The sequence below is a fragment of the Spea bombifrons genome, chromosome 5 (assembly GCF_027358695.1).
Source record: "Spea bombifrons isolate aSpeBom1 chromosome 5, aSpeBom1.2.pri, whole genome shotgun sequence".
Classification (NCBI taxonomy): Eukaryota; Metazoa; Chordata; class Amphibia; order Anura; family Pelobatidae; genus Spea; species Spea bombifrons.
The window spans coordinates 41,456,885-41,474,860 of record NC_071091.1 but is presented as its reverse complement, the minus strand read 5'-3'; the positions used below and the strand labels follow the sequence as shown (position 1 = coordinate 41,474,860).

Genomic DNA, 17,976 nt, shown 5'->3' with positions numbered 1-17,976 from the left:
ACCTCCCTCCTCGCCACAACCCACCCATACCTGCTCCAGTCCAGTCACCCCTACTGAGGTTTCTGAGGTCCTCTCATCCTCCCAGCTCACCATTCACATCGACCAGGTAAATTTACATCTCTGACCATCCCTTTCTAGTGTCCTTACCCTAACTCTTCTCATCTGTAGTAAACATGCCATTGATCCCACATTAATTTATGCCACATCAAACTACTGTCCAGGTTTCACTCTCTCATTAGCATTCAAACTGCTGGAATGACTAATTTATAACCAATTAACTCATTTCCTCTCTTCAAACTATGATTGATAGTCTACAAGCTCAGCATCTCCAAGACTGGTAATCTCGACATCTGCTATGTCCACAATTCCTGACATACTGTTGACAACTGTTCCCCCTCCTCTACTCATTGCTTGATGTATTGTTCTCTGCGCCCCTTTTGGTTTTCCCTAATGCAGTCATTTTGTTACTGACCTCTGATTGTCTCTCATTGCGGCTTCTAGCCAGTTGCCTCGGACCCCCATATTTATTTACTGTTTTGCTTCTTGCAAATTCCTCTCACTTCAAATTGTTTTAACATTTGCTGATTTTCTGCAGCCTGTTAACTCGGCTAGTTATTTCTGTTTCTGTATAGTGTTCATGTTTCCAGTTTCTTACTGTGTATGTATTGTAATCCTGCATATTGTATACTCCTTACCTTATAAAACACTCACACAGCAGCAGTACAGCACTGGGCCTGGGCGTGCACTGGTAGATGATAGACACATGCAGCTTCTTTGCGCAGAACTGAATTTCCCCTACAGTCGAAAAATTTAAATAACTGATCTAGAGTAAGGAAGGTGAGAGAGGAGCAGCAGCTGTAGGGCACTGCACCTGGGAAGTGATAGGTTGCACTGGCAGGTTATCGGCATAATGGCACAATGCAGCCCCTTGAAAGTCATCTGCTATACAATGTGTGGGCTGAGCTGTGTTCTCTGGGGGTTGAGTATGTTGCCTGTCACAGAAAAAACCCTCTTGCTTGGGACACTGGTGGGTGGGCATGAAACCAACTGCTGGGCCACTAAGAGGAGGCCTCTCCAGATATCAGCTTTCCAGTCCCAATAACTTAGAGGGTCAGTAGTTGAAGGTAGTGGCAGCTTTGCCATTTCAGAGGCACTAGTCTGGCTGCAAGTGATTGAAAATTAGACATGTAGGTAGTACTACTGCAATTGCTGCTGCGTACTTGGGACTAATATACCAGGGGAGAAAATACAATAAAATGTATAACCCTACTCAGTAATTTCACAGTCAAATGCCCATTTTTGTCACGAGTGTTTGTCAATATATAATATACTAGTCACTTTTTGGGTGTTTGGCTGGTAGCATAAATGGGCAACTGTCTTAATCAACTAACCACTACTCAGAAAAAGTATTTAACCCCCTTAATGACAAGACAGTTTCTTAATCGTAGTACATTTTGGGGCAATGGCTCTTGTCACGGATCTGGCTAGTCCGACCGACTACCTCCACTGACTTGTGTTCCCTTAGCCTGGGACAACACACTTTCCCCGGTTCTCTAGTCACTAGCCAGGACTCAGTGTAGGGTAAAACCAAACGAAGACTGATTTATTTCTCACACACATCGCTGGATATATCCAACAACACACACATTAACATAAAACAAGATATTGGGATACAAACCGCCCCCTTAATCTGCCTCCCAGAGACAACAGGGCAGTAACAGGATTAACAATACAATAGGGTCCCAACCTCCGCTATCTATTGCTGGCCCAAATCAGTTCCAGGGATGGCCGGGGGAACATGTCTGTAGTAGTGGAACTGGGGGGAAGGGTACAACATAATAATGCACCATGGGGTGGAGGGGTCTGATATTAAATTAAAACAATGGCGGTCACTCCATGGTTGCAGATCATGGCTGTAAACAGAGATAATCCCCTCAGCCAGTGATGACATGGTATGCCACTGGGGGTAGCCACAGGAGTCTTTACAAACCCAGGGCCCATAGTCAATAGGGAGGAGGCTGGCTGTCAGGCCTCTCCAGTGGTCCCAGTGATGGAGGCTTCCGTCACAGCTCTTAACATTTTTCAGTGTTGCTGTTTAGCTTCTTTCTCATTTTGTGCACCCACACATATTATATATTGTTTTTTTCAGGACAAACAGGGCTTTCTTTAGATACCATTATTTTTATCATATCATCTAATTTACTATAAAAAATTATAAAATATGGTGATTTTTTGTAAAAAAAAAAAAAAATGACCTTTTCTCACTTTTTTGAAAAATCTTTTACGCATCTGCAAAAACGAATGAAAAAACCTGCTAAATAGATTATATTTGTCCTGATATTCATTAAACCTGCAGGAGGGTTGAGCGCGAGCGTTGAGCGCGACACCATCTTGTGAGTGGCAGCAATGTCATTTACTTGATGGCACTTGTGGTTGCTCTTTCGGAGCAATCACAAGGCGATCGGGGTAGGGGGTTGTGTTGCTACATGCCTCGATATCGTTAGCAACGCCGATTATGCTTAGGAAGCGATTGTCATTTTTTGGTGGGGAGGCCTTTCCTCCCCCTATCCATGGTCAACCTCACTTGTGAGGCTTCCGTGGATGCTGCAAAGCCGCCGATCGTGGCTAAAACGATGCAGCTGTTTAACAGCAGCCAGTACATGTATGGGCTTTGGGGTTAAGGGGTTAATAAACAACTAAAATACACAGTATGCAAGCACAGTCAAATGTCTAATTTTGTCACAAATGTGTTACAAACATTTGTGTTGACCAAAAACTAGAAGTTTTGCTTCAGTTAAAGTGAACAAAGCCCTAAAATAAATGGATTAAAGATGTTTCCTGCAGTCCCCGTATATCAACAATTAACTGATATACAGTTCACAACAACTTCTCCACACTACACCAGTACATTTTCTGCACTAAACTATTTAATTAACCTGCAGTATGGCAGAAGAGCAATGACTGAGCATCAAGTTATGAGATAACGTCTAAATTAGGCTCAATATAAAATACTAAAAACAGATCTGATATAAGAAAATAATTGATACAGTGATCTCCAATGTATATTAGAATGGAATAATTCTGGTTAATCAGAAACATTTTCACTTTGGGAGAGGGTTATTTATCACCTATACAGTTGTCTATGAAACAGGGCTGGTGCAAGAATTTTTGCCACCCAAGGCAAAGCATAATTTTATTTCAAGACACGGAGGCTCATATTGTGCATTAACCCTTTCTTTACTCCCAACAGCAGCAAAGAAGAAAATACATTTGCTAGAAATCAAAATAGGAGTGTACATCACATAACCCCTCCCACATAACATGCATCCCATAAAAGGAGACACACATCCCACAATCCTCCTCTTTCTTTGCTGCTCCCAGACAGCAGATAAGTACACCTTTATACACATTATTTACCAAATCGTTTACCAGTCCCTCCGTATTTACCCCGTTTTTTCTTATTAGTTCTACCCTTAATACTTTTTTCCTTTTGATTATTCATGGATTTTATTTTTACTCATGTTCACCTTTTATGTGTGCCGCGCGGTTCGGTTGTTCGTGTCTCTTAGATCCTTATTTTCCGTCTGTTTACTTACCTCAGTTTATCCTCCCATGTGTTGTTTCTGATCTGTTCGTGTGGTCTACGGTGTCTCTCCCTCCCCTCTCGTTGGGGCGGTCGCATCTTCGTGCCCGGGATCTTCTTCCTTTCGGGAGGCGTTTCTTTCTCCCGTCCATCTTGTTCTCACGTCACACGCATTGTAAGCGTAGACATCGGAACGCTTGTGCGCTCCTGTCCCCAGGCCCCCCCACTCACGCTCGCGGGCATTCTTCTTCTTCCCGCGTGTGAGTTAGGAGCCTTGGGACGTGCGTTAGCTTTCTCCTTGTGATACCCTGCTCGTTTTTTCTACGGTATTTGCTTCACAAGTTGCTCTACAGTTTCTCAATTAAAGGGGCATATCCCTATATATATATATATATATATATATATATATGCAAACAGGGAAAAGAAAAAATGTCGGTGCGCTAAGCTAGTCACAGGCTCAAATAATACAAATGTGTAATACGAGGCCTACCAAACAGGTGTAAGCATGCAGCAAGAAACAGTGTATTGGCTGTACAATGTATACAAAAAACAAAAACTGTCTGCGCTTCTTCTTATATATATATTTATTTTTCTTTGCTCTTTTCATTATTATGGCTGGGCATAAATCTCATAATATGGAGTTATCTGATCAAGAATCCTCTATCAGAGAGGATCAGGTTTCTGATCTACCTGCAATGGATCAGTTTAAGGAATTGAATAATTCAGTGTCCCTAGCCATTGCTTCGGCCATGAATTCAATGACTTCTGTGCTTTCAGCCTCTTTAGCTCAGGCTATCCACAAATCAATACCTTTGCCTATGCCAGCCTCAGACCAACCTAGTGTTTCTGCCCCTAAAACATCTGGGGGCAAAAAGGTTGCTTTCAAATCACGCCACACACGCGTGACAGCCTCCAGAATTGATGTGAATGATGATGCTGTTCCCATCATGGAAAGCGTGCAATCTAAACGCAAATGAGCCCTTACCCGCCGGGCAGAACAGGCGAGGAAATGGAGGTGTGCTAGGGCACAATCCTCTAGCTCATCCGTTTCCGATCCGGAATTTATAGAGGAGGCTGGGAGCGCTTCTGACTCTAGCTCCCATAAGGAGGAGCAGATTCCGCATGATACGGTTCACCCTTCTGACCCCACCACCCAAGCGGGAAGCTCTCTAGCTATTCCCTCTTCTAATGTCTCAGATACCACAATTCTAGATCAGTTTGGGGAACCGTTTTTCGACCCTGAGGAGTTACACCACCCTCGGTCAGCCGAATGGCTACCATCTGATCACGTGGCTCGTTACTTACAAGCCAGGGTCCGTAAACCCTTGAGTAAGAATTCGCGCAATAAATTGTGCGGGGAGTGCCCTAGGCCAAGTGTGTGACACCCCAGTAGTTGACCCTAAAATGGTCCAATTCTTGGCCAAATTAGGCTGGAATCCCCGTAAGGGTTTGGAGTCTGCTCTTAAAGTGACGCAGGACAAACATTTAGATATTTTTGGGCCTTTGACTAAAATGTTTCAGTTGGTAGAGGATTGGATGGAGTCTGGTTCCCCCCTGACCCTATGGTCTTTAGGGGCTGGATACAAAGGGCTATCTGTATCGCTGGCAATACTAATTCATCCTTGTCTATTGAATGCCGCAAAGTGATTTTGTTCAAAATCGAGCCTAAATTGGCTAATCTGGTCCTCACAGAAATGGGCAGTGATGCCCAGGGTTTGCTCTTCGGAGATTCCTTTAGATAAAGCGCAATCCTCTATGAGGAAAGTCTTTAACCAGCGGGTTTCTCCCAGAGCTGGCAGAGGCAGGAGCTGTCTGTCCGGCCGTCACTGCCGAGGCTCCTACTCACAGTACCAGTTCCAGCGCCCTCCTCTCCAGGACTCCTATACAGGCAGGCAGCCTTTTTTCCCCACAACGTGGTCGTCCATGGAGAGCTAGAGGACAACGCGGTACACAGTTCTCACGCAGACCTACCGGTAAGTCTGATTCAAGTTCCCCTTTCTTCCCACTATCCTGTAGGGGGCAGACTCACCCATTTTTCACAGGTCTGGCAGTCGATCACTTCCCACGCTTGGATCATCCAAACGGTGAGAGGTTTTGTTATCGAACTAGTCGGTTTGCCACAGGTGTCTCTCCTTCCCGAACCCTTCCATTTTTCCCAGCAGGACGCCGTCCTAGTGGATATCGAAGTTGCATCCCTAGCGGAAAAACAGGCGATAGAACTAGTAGTCCCTTTTTGGACTTCGCAACCGTGGTCTCCTAGACCTGATCGTGGAAGTTCCTCGGTTGTTGCATTCCTCGGATCCACTTCTTCTGGATCCTCTCAGAGTTCCGCACCCCTTGATCCAGGATGGCAGCCTTTCTCTTCTGGCATGTTTGGTTTCAGGGAATCCAGACAGTTTGCAGGCCTTTCGATCTCAGCTCAACGGCTCCTGGCAGGGGCTTGGGCTCCAGGCACCCACAGATCTTACAGTGCAGCCTGGCAAGCTTGGTCTTCTTGGTGCCTGGAACGGGGTTTGGATCCCTTTTCAGCACCTCTAATCCCCATCATTCATTTCCTCACTTACCTGTTCGATCTGGGTCTCGCTTACAGGACCATCAATATTTTTCGGTCCGCCATATCAGCGGCGCATCTGGGCTTCGACGGCGTTCCAGTAGGTAAGCATCCGGTCATCTGTGGTCTCCTTAAAGGGATACGTCTAGCTGGCCCACCTCGACCTAGATATTCTGCCACTTGGGATGTGTCGGTGGTGCTGAATTTGTTTGTGTCTTGGCCTCCCAATGCCGAGCTTTCCTTGACGCATTTATCGGCTAAGTTGGTCATGTTATTTTGTCTTGTTTCTTGCAAGCGAGTTTCTGACGTCCACACTCTTGATTGGAACGCTAGATCTTTCGTCCCAGAGGGTGTACGTTTCAATATCTCGCGAAGCACAAAGACGGCGATCAAGTTGGTTCTTTACCTGGCCTTCGTAGCTAACGTTGCTTTGTGCCCAGTGGCTTGTCTCCGGGAATATGAGATGCGCACCTTGCGGTTCAGATCCGACGACTCTCCGCAGCTCTTCTTGTCCTTAAGCCATCCTCATTTCCCTGTGTCTTCGGCAACGTTATCGCGCTGGATCAAGTGGGTCATGGCTCTGGCTGGTTTGAACGTTTCCAAATTCGGTGCGCATTCCACCAGAAGTGCGGCAGCATCTGTTACCCTGGCGTTGGGGGGTCGCTTGGAGGATATTCTCCGGGCTGCGGATTGGTCTAGAGAATCCACTTTCAGGGAATTTTACTTTAAACCGATTGACTATGTTTTCTCCTCCGTTGGATCTCAGCTTTGAACTTGCACAATATTCGCCTCCGTGTCTTGAAATAAAATTATTGGATTTTACTAAAACATGACGTAAAGTCATGATTTTATTTAAGACACGGAGGCGAATATTGTTCCCTCCCTGGTTTTTTTTTCTCCCTCCCTTTGACCATGTTTGATTTCTTCGTATTTTTCAGTTTTTCGTTCCGGTGGTTTGGAGGATTCACATCGTCTCAGGGTTTGTGGTCTGATATTTATTTTCTGGTTTGCATTTACATGTTTATGTTCCCGGTTTTCACTGTGATTTTTGTATGTGATGTAATTATCCTGCCATTTTGCAGAGTGGTTGATTAAATCGTTTCCACGTTTTTTCTTTCTCACCTTCTGTTTTGCAGGATAATCTTTATGTCCTTCGGATACAATGCTGTGGCTTCCGATCGACGGCGGTATCCTCCTCCCTTCGAGTTTCGGTTGTTGGTTCCGTGTAGACGCCGGTTCTGGTTCTGTTCCGTTGGTTTCTTTCTGGATTTGAGTGTCAAGTCTTTGTCGCAGCCTAGAAAGAGGAGGATTGTGGGATGTGTGTCTCCTTTTATGGGATGCATGTTATGTGGGAGGGGTTATGTGATGTACACTCCTATTTTGATTTTTTCTAGCAAATGTTGTATTTTCTTCTTACAATATTCGCCTCCGTGTCTTTCATAAAATCATGACTTTACGTCATGTTTTAGTAAAATCCAATAATTTTGCTGCCCATAGCTCCACCCCCACAAGCCCCTCCCCCTTTGCCACACCCACCATCCACTTCTAACTGGCTGACTTGCTCCCACTCCTCCTCATAGTGACCGCGAGCGCCTACTTTACCTATAGGTGGCGCCGGCCCTGCTAGGACACATATAAGTGAGGAGTAAATTAATCAATTAATAAGTCACCTGCTACCAATTATTGGTATACCACCATTAAGCCATCATAGAGGTAAAAACTGGCAAAGTTGGCCAGCAAAGTCTTCATGTTCATCTTCGGGGGGGGGGGGAAACCCTTCATATTCCACAATTATTCGCCCATTCCCATGTTTGTTTTGGGTGAATATTCATATAAATTTTCTGTGTTCTTTTTTGTCTTCGTTTCTGCAGCTTTGGTACCAGAATTTTAAAGGTCCGTAAGAATAACTCTATTGATTGCTGGCAGGGCCTCCTCTGACATCAACCCACCTTTAACTCTTGGCACGATACTATGGATTCCCATTAATCCCTGCTATGCTACAAAGATTTAAGGTAGGCTAGAGGCAGTAACTTGTATGGGGGGGATGAGGGCGATTAGGAGATATTTACGAAGTCGAACATGAAGAAACAAAGATTTGTGTACGTTTACCCGCCGCCATAGTAGTTTTTCGGTATTCGCTTTGAACGACCAAAACGCAACATTCGTGTTGGTTTTCATGTTCTCCCGAATACTAATGCATAAGTCTAGAGAAAACTACACATGTGGCCACTAGATGGGCTTTACGTCCTTTACTCACACTCCTCTCCGCCATATTACAGAGTTCACTGTGCAAACGTGTGCACATAATTATGGTATAAAACAAAAGGCAGCCTCGTGATTGCGCATGCCGCTTCATGGTACAGTTAAGGGTATTTAATAATATCCTTAAAAATGTGCCACTTTTTTTACTGTCTAAGTTAACAACAATACTCTAGTTTGAAGAAAAATGATTTATGGTGCAAGAACTGTAAATACACTTACCGGATTCTTGTTGGTCATACTGAAGGTACACAGGGTCCATTTTAAATGCACCAATTAAGTCAGATCTCTTCTTTACCCTGTGGATGAAACCACAATGTATAATGCATCTTAACATCAATGAACGGTTTACTTTTACCTATTAAACTAATTATGCATATAAAGAGTGACATTTACTGTGTGTATGTGTGCAAATGTGGAAGTCATTTCTTGCAGTGGCAAATAGCATAAACAATTGGAAAAAATACACAAAATAGAATGGTAAAGATGTATACTAAAAATTATGAAATAATGCCCAACTTTAAAAAAGTAGACACTTCAAACTTATCTCAGCTTGTGTAGCAGCATCAGTTATCCTTCATAAAGAATCAGAATATCACAATGAGAAAAAAAGGAATAAAGTGCGGTATTGTCCTTATCAGGAATAACCATACATAGATAATAGTTGTATTGCACTCACTTTTTCATGAGCAGTTTACCGCTCACTATATTTAATGCTTTCAATTGGACCTCTCAGGCTTCTGTGTCAAATATGAGCATTCCTGGGAACTTTGTTCTCCTTGCACTGCTTCTCCAGGTCGACAGGGTCGCGGGACCAGGGTCCTTAAATGCCCCATTCCCCACCCATTTTCCCCTTTAAATGGAGGTGTGTTCTATGAGATCAATGGAAACGCAACTGATGTCAAGGTGAACGCGCACTGACATCAGCTCTTGCAGGCTTCATTTGGTGGGAGAGTATTAAGGACATTCTTTCTAATGTTGTAGAACTGTGTGCTCTATAGAGTCACTGCTTGAAGCACTTTGGAGCAGGGATCTGAGTGACCCGTTGTTTTTAAATTGTAAGGTATTTTATGTAATGAATCCTGTTTAATTGAATTCCTCTCCATTGCTCTATATAAGAATGAAGACTGAGAGGTCCAATTGCTTAGAGTGTACTTAAGTAGTAGTTTGTAGGAGATTTATTTTTTCAACATGGGAAAAAACAATCCTGATCTGGATTGAAAATGTTATTGACATACCTTAAGAAAAATAGGGGAAGACAAATAAGCAGGCATTTTTTACTTGGTTCCTATGCTTCTAGTACACAGGCTTCCTTTTTTGTCTTGATTTGGTGCTTTTTCACCTAGTTTAAGCATAGCTGAGGGCGGAATTGAGTTCCACATAAATACAGCAGACGCAGTCATGTTGGAATCCATCATTGCAGCATAACAATATATCTGACCAAGTTATCTTCAGTATGCAGTGGTGTATTCTAACCTAGACAGACAAGGACTAGAGTGGTAGATATAGTTGTGGACCCGTGCTCATACCTCGGAACTCCCTGGGTTTGGCCTGGAGAACTCCAGGTAGCCGACAAGTTTCCAGGTATGCCAGTGCTGCCCTACCAGGGGCAGATCGCCCCTATTATGTGGTTTGGATCCTTATTGCATACCCCCTCATCCCAACATTTCAGTAACTACCGTATTTGCTTGATTATAAGATGGCCCTAATTATAAGACGACCCCCCAAAATCTGAATATTAATTTAGGAAAAAAAGAAAAAGCCTGAATATAAGACGACCCTATAGGAAAAAAGTTTTACCAGCAAATGTTAATTCATGTAAACTATTTTTTTCAATAAAAGCTATGATTGAGAAAAATATTTTGTTTTTATTTCCTTTTATTCTCCAACCTGCCCCCCAGTTATACACATCTGCCCCCAGGCTTGCCACTCTGCCCCAGAAATGCCTTATACCACCTATATGCCACTGTGCCCCATGTATTGCCTTTTAACCCTCTAAATGCCACTGTGCCCCATGATATGCCTTTTAACCCTTTATATGCCATTGTGCCCCATGATATGCCTTTTGACCCCCTATGTGCCACTCTGCCTCCAGAAATGCCTTATACCCCTATATGCCACTCTATATGCCTATATGCCATATCTGATATAGGGAGGTATAAGGCATTTCATGAGGCAGAGGGGTGTATAGAGGGTTAAAGGCATTTCTGGAGGCATTAAGGGGGTTAAAAGGCATTTCATAGAGCACTCTGCCTACAGAAATGCCTTATGCCCCCCCCCATTTAACACTCCCCACCCCCCAAACTTACCGGTGCTTCTGATTCCCCAGTGTGTTGTCCGGGCAGCGGGTAGACGTCTACACAATTCGTATAGGCAACTTCCGCTGCAGACGGAAGGAGGTGCGGTTAGCAGCGGGGGTTGTCTGGGTCCATCGCGCAGACCTTCCCCGGCTGTCAGAGAGAATTCCTCGGATCGGTGCAGGGAACTCTGATCTCTGACAGCCGGGGACGGTCTGCGCGATGGACGCAGACAACCCCTGCTGCTAACCGCACCTCCTTCCGGCTGCAGCGGAAGTTGTCTACGCGAATCGCGTAGACGTCTACACGCTGCCCTGGCTACGCACCGGGGAGTCACAAGCACCGGTAAGTTTGGGGGGGTTAAATGGGGGGCATAAGACAGGAGGATACAGGTCCCCTGCAGCGCTGCGGGGGATCTGGATATTAGTCTCATAGTCAGACCTATTTGAGGTCTGATTATAAGATGACCCCGATTAGAAGACGAGGGGTATTTTTCAGAGCATTCGTCTTATAATCGAGCAAATACGGTATATTGTTTTCTTGTGTGTAGTTTTAGTTAGGAGTAGACTTTTAATGGTGACCCCTTTCTAGGACAATATAAGTGTTTTCTAGAATTTCTCTCACTGCCTTACAAAGTGCAGTCTTACAGACTTTCTAGCAGAAGAAATGACCTGGGTCCATCCCTCTATGTATATTTAATGGGTTGACACACAATTTTGTTCACATCTCTAGATCTACCTATTTCTTTTTAAATTTTCCCCTCACCCTGGTTGTGTCCCTCTTTCAAGCAGCAAATACATTCACAGTTCTTTGGTCACACAAAATGTTGTCAGTGTATCCAACTTTACTAATTACAAGCCCTGTTTATTCCATGCTTACAACCAATGTTTATTATTGTATATTATTGCATATGACATCACATCCCTGCTCTAGTCAGAACAAGGTGATTGGGTGAGTAAAGTGCACTGTGGCAGCTGTGCTGGTTTGAAAAGAGCATCCTTTAAAAAGTAGGTCCTAAGGGATTTTTTGAAGGACTGAAGGCAGAGGGAATGAGGATAGGGGCAGCCCTTGATAAGTCTTGTAATTGTGCTTGAAAACAAAAAACCAGAGGAGAGGACAGAAGGAGATCATTGAATGAGCAGAGTGTCAGGGTACACTTTTTCGCTGCCTGAACCATGGCTTTTTCATACCTGTGGTATATAAATCTGCTACCACTAGTGGCCACCCTCCGCCCTCTGGAGCACTCAGAACTCAATTACTAGGACCAGGTGTGCCTTGTTACCTAGGTTGAGCCCTAGTCAATACATCCAGCTGGGGCTTGTTACCTGGATTACCCTGCCATTATGAACCTTTCCTGCCCTTCAGTCAGGGCCTTTGTATTGAAGTCTGTGGACCTTTCTACTGTGGCTCTGCACCTGTACCGTTCCTGGTTACCTGCTTTGTGTCCTGATCAAGTGGATTCCCTGCTTTGTGCCCTTCCAAGCGGGCTCTGTGCCTTTTGTGCCCTTCCAAGGGGGGTCTGTGCCTTTTTGTGCCCTTCCAAGCGGGCTCTGTGCCTTTCGTGCCCTTCCAAGCGGGCTCTGTGCCTTTCGTGCCCTTCCAAGCGGGCTCTGTGCCTTTCGTGCCCTTCCAAGCGGGCTCTGTGCCTTTCGTGCCCTTCCAAGAGGGCTCTGTGCCTTTCGTGCCCTTCCAAGAGGGCTCTGTGCCTTTCGTGCCCTTCCAAGAGGGCTCTGTGCCTTTCGTGCCCTTCCAAGCGGGCTCTGTGCCTTTCGTGCCCTTCCAAGCGGGCTCTGTGCCTTTCGTGCCCTTCCAAGCGGGCTCTGTGCCTTTTGTGCCCTTCCAAGCGGGCTCTGTGCCTTTTGTGCCCTTCCAAGCGGGCTCTGTGCCTTTTGTGCCCTTCCAAGTGGGCTCTCTGCCAAAAGACTTATTACTGGTATTTATTTATCCTGCCATACATCCGGTTATTTGCTTGTCCTGTCATATACATACAGTACATTGCATTACCTAGATTTCTGATTGTGGTGTCTTTGTTGGTATAATCATGAATCGTGGGTTACAGACCGGACCCCAAGTATCCCCTGCACACACCCCAGGATGCAGTGTGACCGCTCCGGAGAGTGGTCACAAGCGTCACTGCGAGAGATTTTGCCTCTCGCAAAATGGCGGCTTCCATTATAAAAATTAAACAGGTTTCCAAGATGGTATCTCCAGAGCCCTCCTGCATTCAAGCATGCAAGTCAATGGAGCCCAGCTTTCTAATCACAATGTGAAAAAAAATGAATAGTTCCAACAAAATGTATAAAAAAAGGTCTATATATAGTTTATTTTCATGAGCGCTATACCATCACTAAAAGTAATGCATGGAAAGAGTTACCCCTGGGGGGTCTAGTTTTAAAATAAATGTGTGATTTTATAGGGTAAATCGAATTGGCCAGGTTCAAATAGTACATGGGCACAGACTGACCAAAAAATGCACACCTCTCAAAGGTGGCCTTTTACCTTCCAAATAACCCGACAAACCCATGCATGATTTGATGGAGTAAATTGTATTGACTGGCTTCAAAGATGTCCCAAATGGCACATGGGGGGCAAAAATTATCGGATTTGGAAAAATTGGTTTTGAAATAGCATTTGGTATTTCTAAACTCAGGACAAATAGAATATATTTATTAGCAGGTTTTTTCATTAGGTTTTATTAAAAGGTTTTTCAAGTCAGAACAACTTATTTTATACCTTTTTTTACAGTAAATTATATAATACAATCAACATAATGAAAGCCCTTCTTGTCCTGAAAAAAACAACATATAACTTGTGTGGGTTCAGTAAATGAGAAAGAAAATTTACAGCTAACCACGAGCATAAAATCAGCCATTGTAACAAAGGGGTTAAACATCTCAACAAAAACAGCAATTTATAATAGATAGATGCAAAACTGAGAAAAATAAAAATCTCAGGGGCTCTGTGGATACTTCTGAAGTTACTTCTGCTGGGTGCCTGTTCCACCTAAACCTTCCTTCCCCTTAGTACAGTAAATCTTCCTTATATGAAGTAAGGCTATTAAATAAAGGTACAAATCTCAGAGGTTCTGTGGGTGCCAAACTTCTTCTGCTGTGAGGCTGTTCCATATATTCTCCACTCCCCAGTAAAGTAAATCTTCCTTAGATTAAGTATAACTTTATTACATTAAATAAAAGTATACATCAAGGTATTCTGCTGAGAGACCATTCCACATATGCACCACACTAAATCAAGCCTTCCTTACATTAAGTAAAATTTTAGATTTCTTATATGCGGGCAAGTTGCAAGAACAATTACAAATATCTCCTGAGGAAGCTGGTTATCCTATGAAACGCGAGAAAATGTATTTTCTTTTGGAGAATAATTCTGCTGCTGAACGGTGGACCTTTTTCCTGCTTCACCTGGACTCCATTTTGTTTTGTGCCTTTGCACATAATTTAATGTGCCAAACTCTCTTGTAAGTGCAATACTCTTATCTTTTTAGAAGCAACAAATTAAATAGACTTTTATGATGAGCCTGTTTTCCTGTATGGATGTCATGGAAAGAGGGCTGCAGAGGACTTTTAACCCCGAAAACAAGGATTTAAGGTTACATGGGTATTGATGTGCTTGGCGGCCTGATTGTGGCGCCTGGCTGTCTGGGCAGGGTATTGTTTGTGGTGATGGGATTAACTCATTATCTGATAGAGTTTGGATATAAGGCTGTGTGTTTTCCCAATAAAATGTGTTCTTTGTTTTCCACCTCAACATGAGTTCTGTCTGATGCTTGGGGTGGGCTGCTATAAATCACTTACTGTCCTTGTCAGGGCAGTACACGTGCTGCATCAGCTAGATTTCATTCAGCTACAGCACCAGCATGGCTCCATTCCGACAAAGTCATGCTTCATCTCTCTAGTTCTGTCTAGGACTGAGAGGGTGTATTGCCAAATGGCAATGGGTTCGGATATGCCTTTAAAGACAGTCACTCAGGTTGAATAAATGGTGAAAATATAGTTTTATTGATAGATAATGATATTCTTGCATGAACATAACCTCACCAAGTATTCACAAATCTGATCAGAACTACGATTATGTACGTATATCACCGAGAGGCGAGCACGTCATCTGTATGGAATTATCAGCTGGGGAAGCACCGGCGACCAGTCAGAGAACCTCCTCGGGAAAGTACCAACACTGTACAGGCGTGCACTCCTATACAGGTAATCAAGGCTTCTGACTAATCGGGATTCTCTCCCTGCTTATTTACACAAATGTATGTGTATTTGCCTTGTGTTGTTTACTGCACGAGTGGCCAACTCCCAAGAATATGAACCATACAGTTACAATACGCTTCAGACAATATGGGCAGTATGCCTGGTACTCGTTACTCTTTGTTCTGATTATATTTTCAGACATCTTGTCCTTGCTAACACAAATAATTCTATGATTTGCACATTAGGTTACAAAGAATCATTCATCAAATTTATCTATACAAAGGGTAAATCACCGGAGTCCAGGGAAGGAAACGTTTGGCGGGTGTACCTAGTCGGGGTACAGGACCTCCCGTCACAGCAGCTTAAAAAGGAACACCTAAAATTAACTACTGGAAGCCAGAGGAAAGACGGCAACAAGTCAAAAGCTACTTTTCTCGCCGAACTGATGGAAGGAGACCGAAATAGCCATGCCCAGTCCGAAGGGATGGAAACCTCAGAAATCTAGCGAGAGGTACAGTGGCGCTTAGCCCTCCTGGGAGCCAAACTCCTGCAAGAGATTGCTGCTAAATTGATCAGCAAAACCATGCAGCTGAGGATGGCGGAAATACAGCGGGACAGAGAGAGAATATTTACAGTAGATGAGCAACAACCCGCCGTATGAAACTACCTTATGACGTAATCTCAAAGTTCGACGACACCAGGGACGAGATCAACCGCTATCTTCAGGTCTTCAAAAGACAATGTGGCTTACAAAGAGTGGACGAGACCAGCTGGATCACACTCCTGATGAGCCGATTATCAGGGAGGGCACGCGAGGCGTATGAGACTATCCCGGAAGAGCACAGTGCTGACTACAGAGGCCCACCGGTTAAAATTCCAAGGTTTGCACTGGCAAGAAGGACAGCCTTTTACAGAGTGAGTGCATCGCATGACTCGGGATGTGCAGCAATTACCCGGCAACAGGCACGGAAACTGAAAGGACCCTCGAGGACGAGACCCAGGCAAGTACTGGGCCAAACCCCGACTGTGTCCCATATTTTCTTACCCCCTCCTGGCCATCCCCAACTGACTTTGCTCAGGAGACCCTGTCCGATCTGACCTTACGAACGTACCGGGCAGGGACAGAACCCAGTGGGTTAGGGAAGACGAGAGTGGAGTGGGAGAAGGGGTTACTGTACCTATGTTCTGATGACCCAGACAACAACAGAGGGGCCAAGCTGGTAGTGCCCCAGAAATTCCGACGCAACCTTTTACGTATAGGGCATGACATCCCCCTGGCTGGGCATCTAAGTATACGGTCATGTACCAATTTAAGGTCATGCCATTCAGGATGAAGAATGCTCCGGTAACACTTCAGCGGATGATAGATCGACTCCTCGATGGCCTCCATCCAGGTACGCCTGTGCATACCTGGATGACATTGCGATCTATAGGGGCACCTGGGAAAAATACTTAGTTTACCTTGCCGTTGTGTTAGACCGTAATAAGGCTGCCACTCACATGAGTACCGCGGGTCGGTCCTCTGCAGCGTCCACAATGATCCGGCTGGCGCGCGTGTTTAGCCCCGCCTTCTTTTCCTCCGTCGCCGGGAGGCTGTGGGCGCTCCCAATGACGTCATCAGCCCAGGAACATTTAAACTCCATCTTCGGTACTGCTCGTTGCTTGATGTATTTTCACTGCAGTTCCAGTTTCGGGATTATTACTTCGGCTTGTTTTAACGGACTTTGCTACGTTTCTGGTGCCCTGACCTCGGCTTGTTTCCTGGATTTCCGGCACGATCGCCTAAACAGTGCTCTATGGATTTCGGCTGCTTCTAGGTCAGTCTGCCTTTTCCTGCATACCGGACTCCCTTTATATTCGTCCTCACAAGTAGGCATGGCTGAGGTATCTTACTTAGGGTACCGGGTGGGTAGAGGGCAACAACTACCGGAACCTGCCAAAATAAAGGCTGTTTCCAATTGCCCCACCCCCAAAACGAAGACTCAGGTCTTCGGCAGTGAGCACCGGAAGCTGCTGCCCAGGGAAGTCGGGTACGCAGCTGTAGAGAATGAATGCACGGGTATGGGCTCTTAAAAAAACTCCAGCCATACCTCTACAGACAGTCCTTCACAGTGCTAACTGATCACAACTATTTGATTTGGCTAAACAGAGTCTCTGAGGATAACGGGCGATTGTTGCGGTGGAGCCTTGTCCTGCATCCCTATAACTTTACTGTAGAGCATCGACCAGGAAACCAGAATTAAAAAGCAGATGGGCTTTCCCGGGAAACTGACCTGACTCCTGCATAACTTCCCTGGACAGGCCCAGGTCGACCCGCTGAGAATCTAGCCGGGTCTTCCGGACCAAAGTCAAGCTAGCAGACAGTTTCATATCAGTGGTCAAGCCATCAGACTCTTTGATTCAGATTCGCATTAGGTGTATAAAAACTGCAAACGTGATAATAAAGATGTAATGATACAATTATGACTGGATTAGGCAGAGTTCTCAAACATGTATATATCTCCCTTCAAAATTATATAATTTTATTAATTAAATTAAAGGTTAATATCAGACCATTGCCAGCAAATTACATTTTCCAACATTACAAAAATCCCACATTGGACCAATATATTAAAAATACACCCACCTTTATAATATTTTACAGTATGGAAAGACTTCACTGTGGAAATTTAAACATATGGCGCCCCAAATATCTGCCAAGTAGTGACACTGCATATATCTCACACACACATCCCCCTATAATATCTTACAATATGGTGCAATTCTACAGTGGAAATTTAAAGATATAGTGCCCCAAATATCAGCCCAGTAGTTAGCAACTGCCATTTTTCAACATTCTAAATGGGACTAAAAAAAATCCCCCCATTGGACCAATATAGAAACACTGCACATATCTCACACACACACACCCTCTATAATATCTTATAATTATGGTGTGATTTTACTGTGGAAATTGAAAGATATAGCAGGGTGGCATATCTGGGGGACAGAGTGGCATATCAGGGGAGCAGAGTGGCATATCTGGTGGACATTAAGCATATCTGGGGAGCAGTGTGCCATACCTGGGGGGCAGAG

General features: G+C 44.5%; 1 protein-coding gene across 2 annotated transcripts in view; it reads right to left on the bottom strand.

Annotated features, from left to right (window-relative positions):
• Positions 1 to 17,976, bottom strand: part of DDC (dopa decarboxylase) — a 120,852-nt gene that overhangs the window by 44,824 nt on the left and 58,052 nt on the right. For both annotated transcript variants that reach the window (XM_053468142.1, XM_053468141.1), the window contains exon 10: positions 8,616 to 8,692. In XM_053468142.1, coding sequence (XP_053324117.1) covers positions 8,616 to 8,692 — 77 coding nt within the window. The remainder of the gene's footprint in view (positions 1 to 8,615; positions 8,693 to 17,976) is intronic.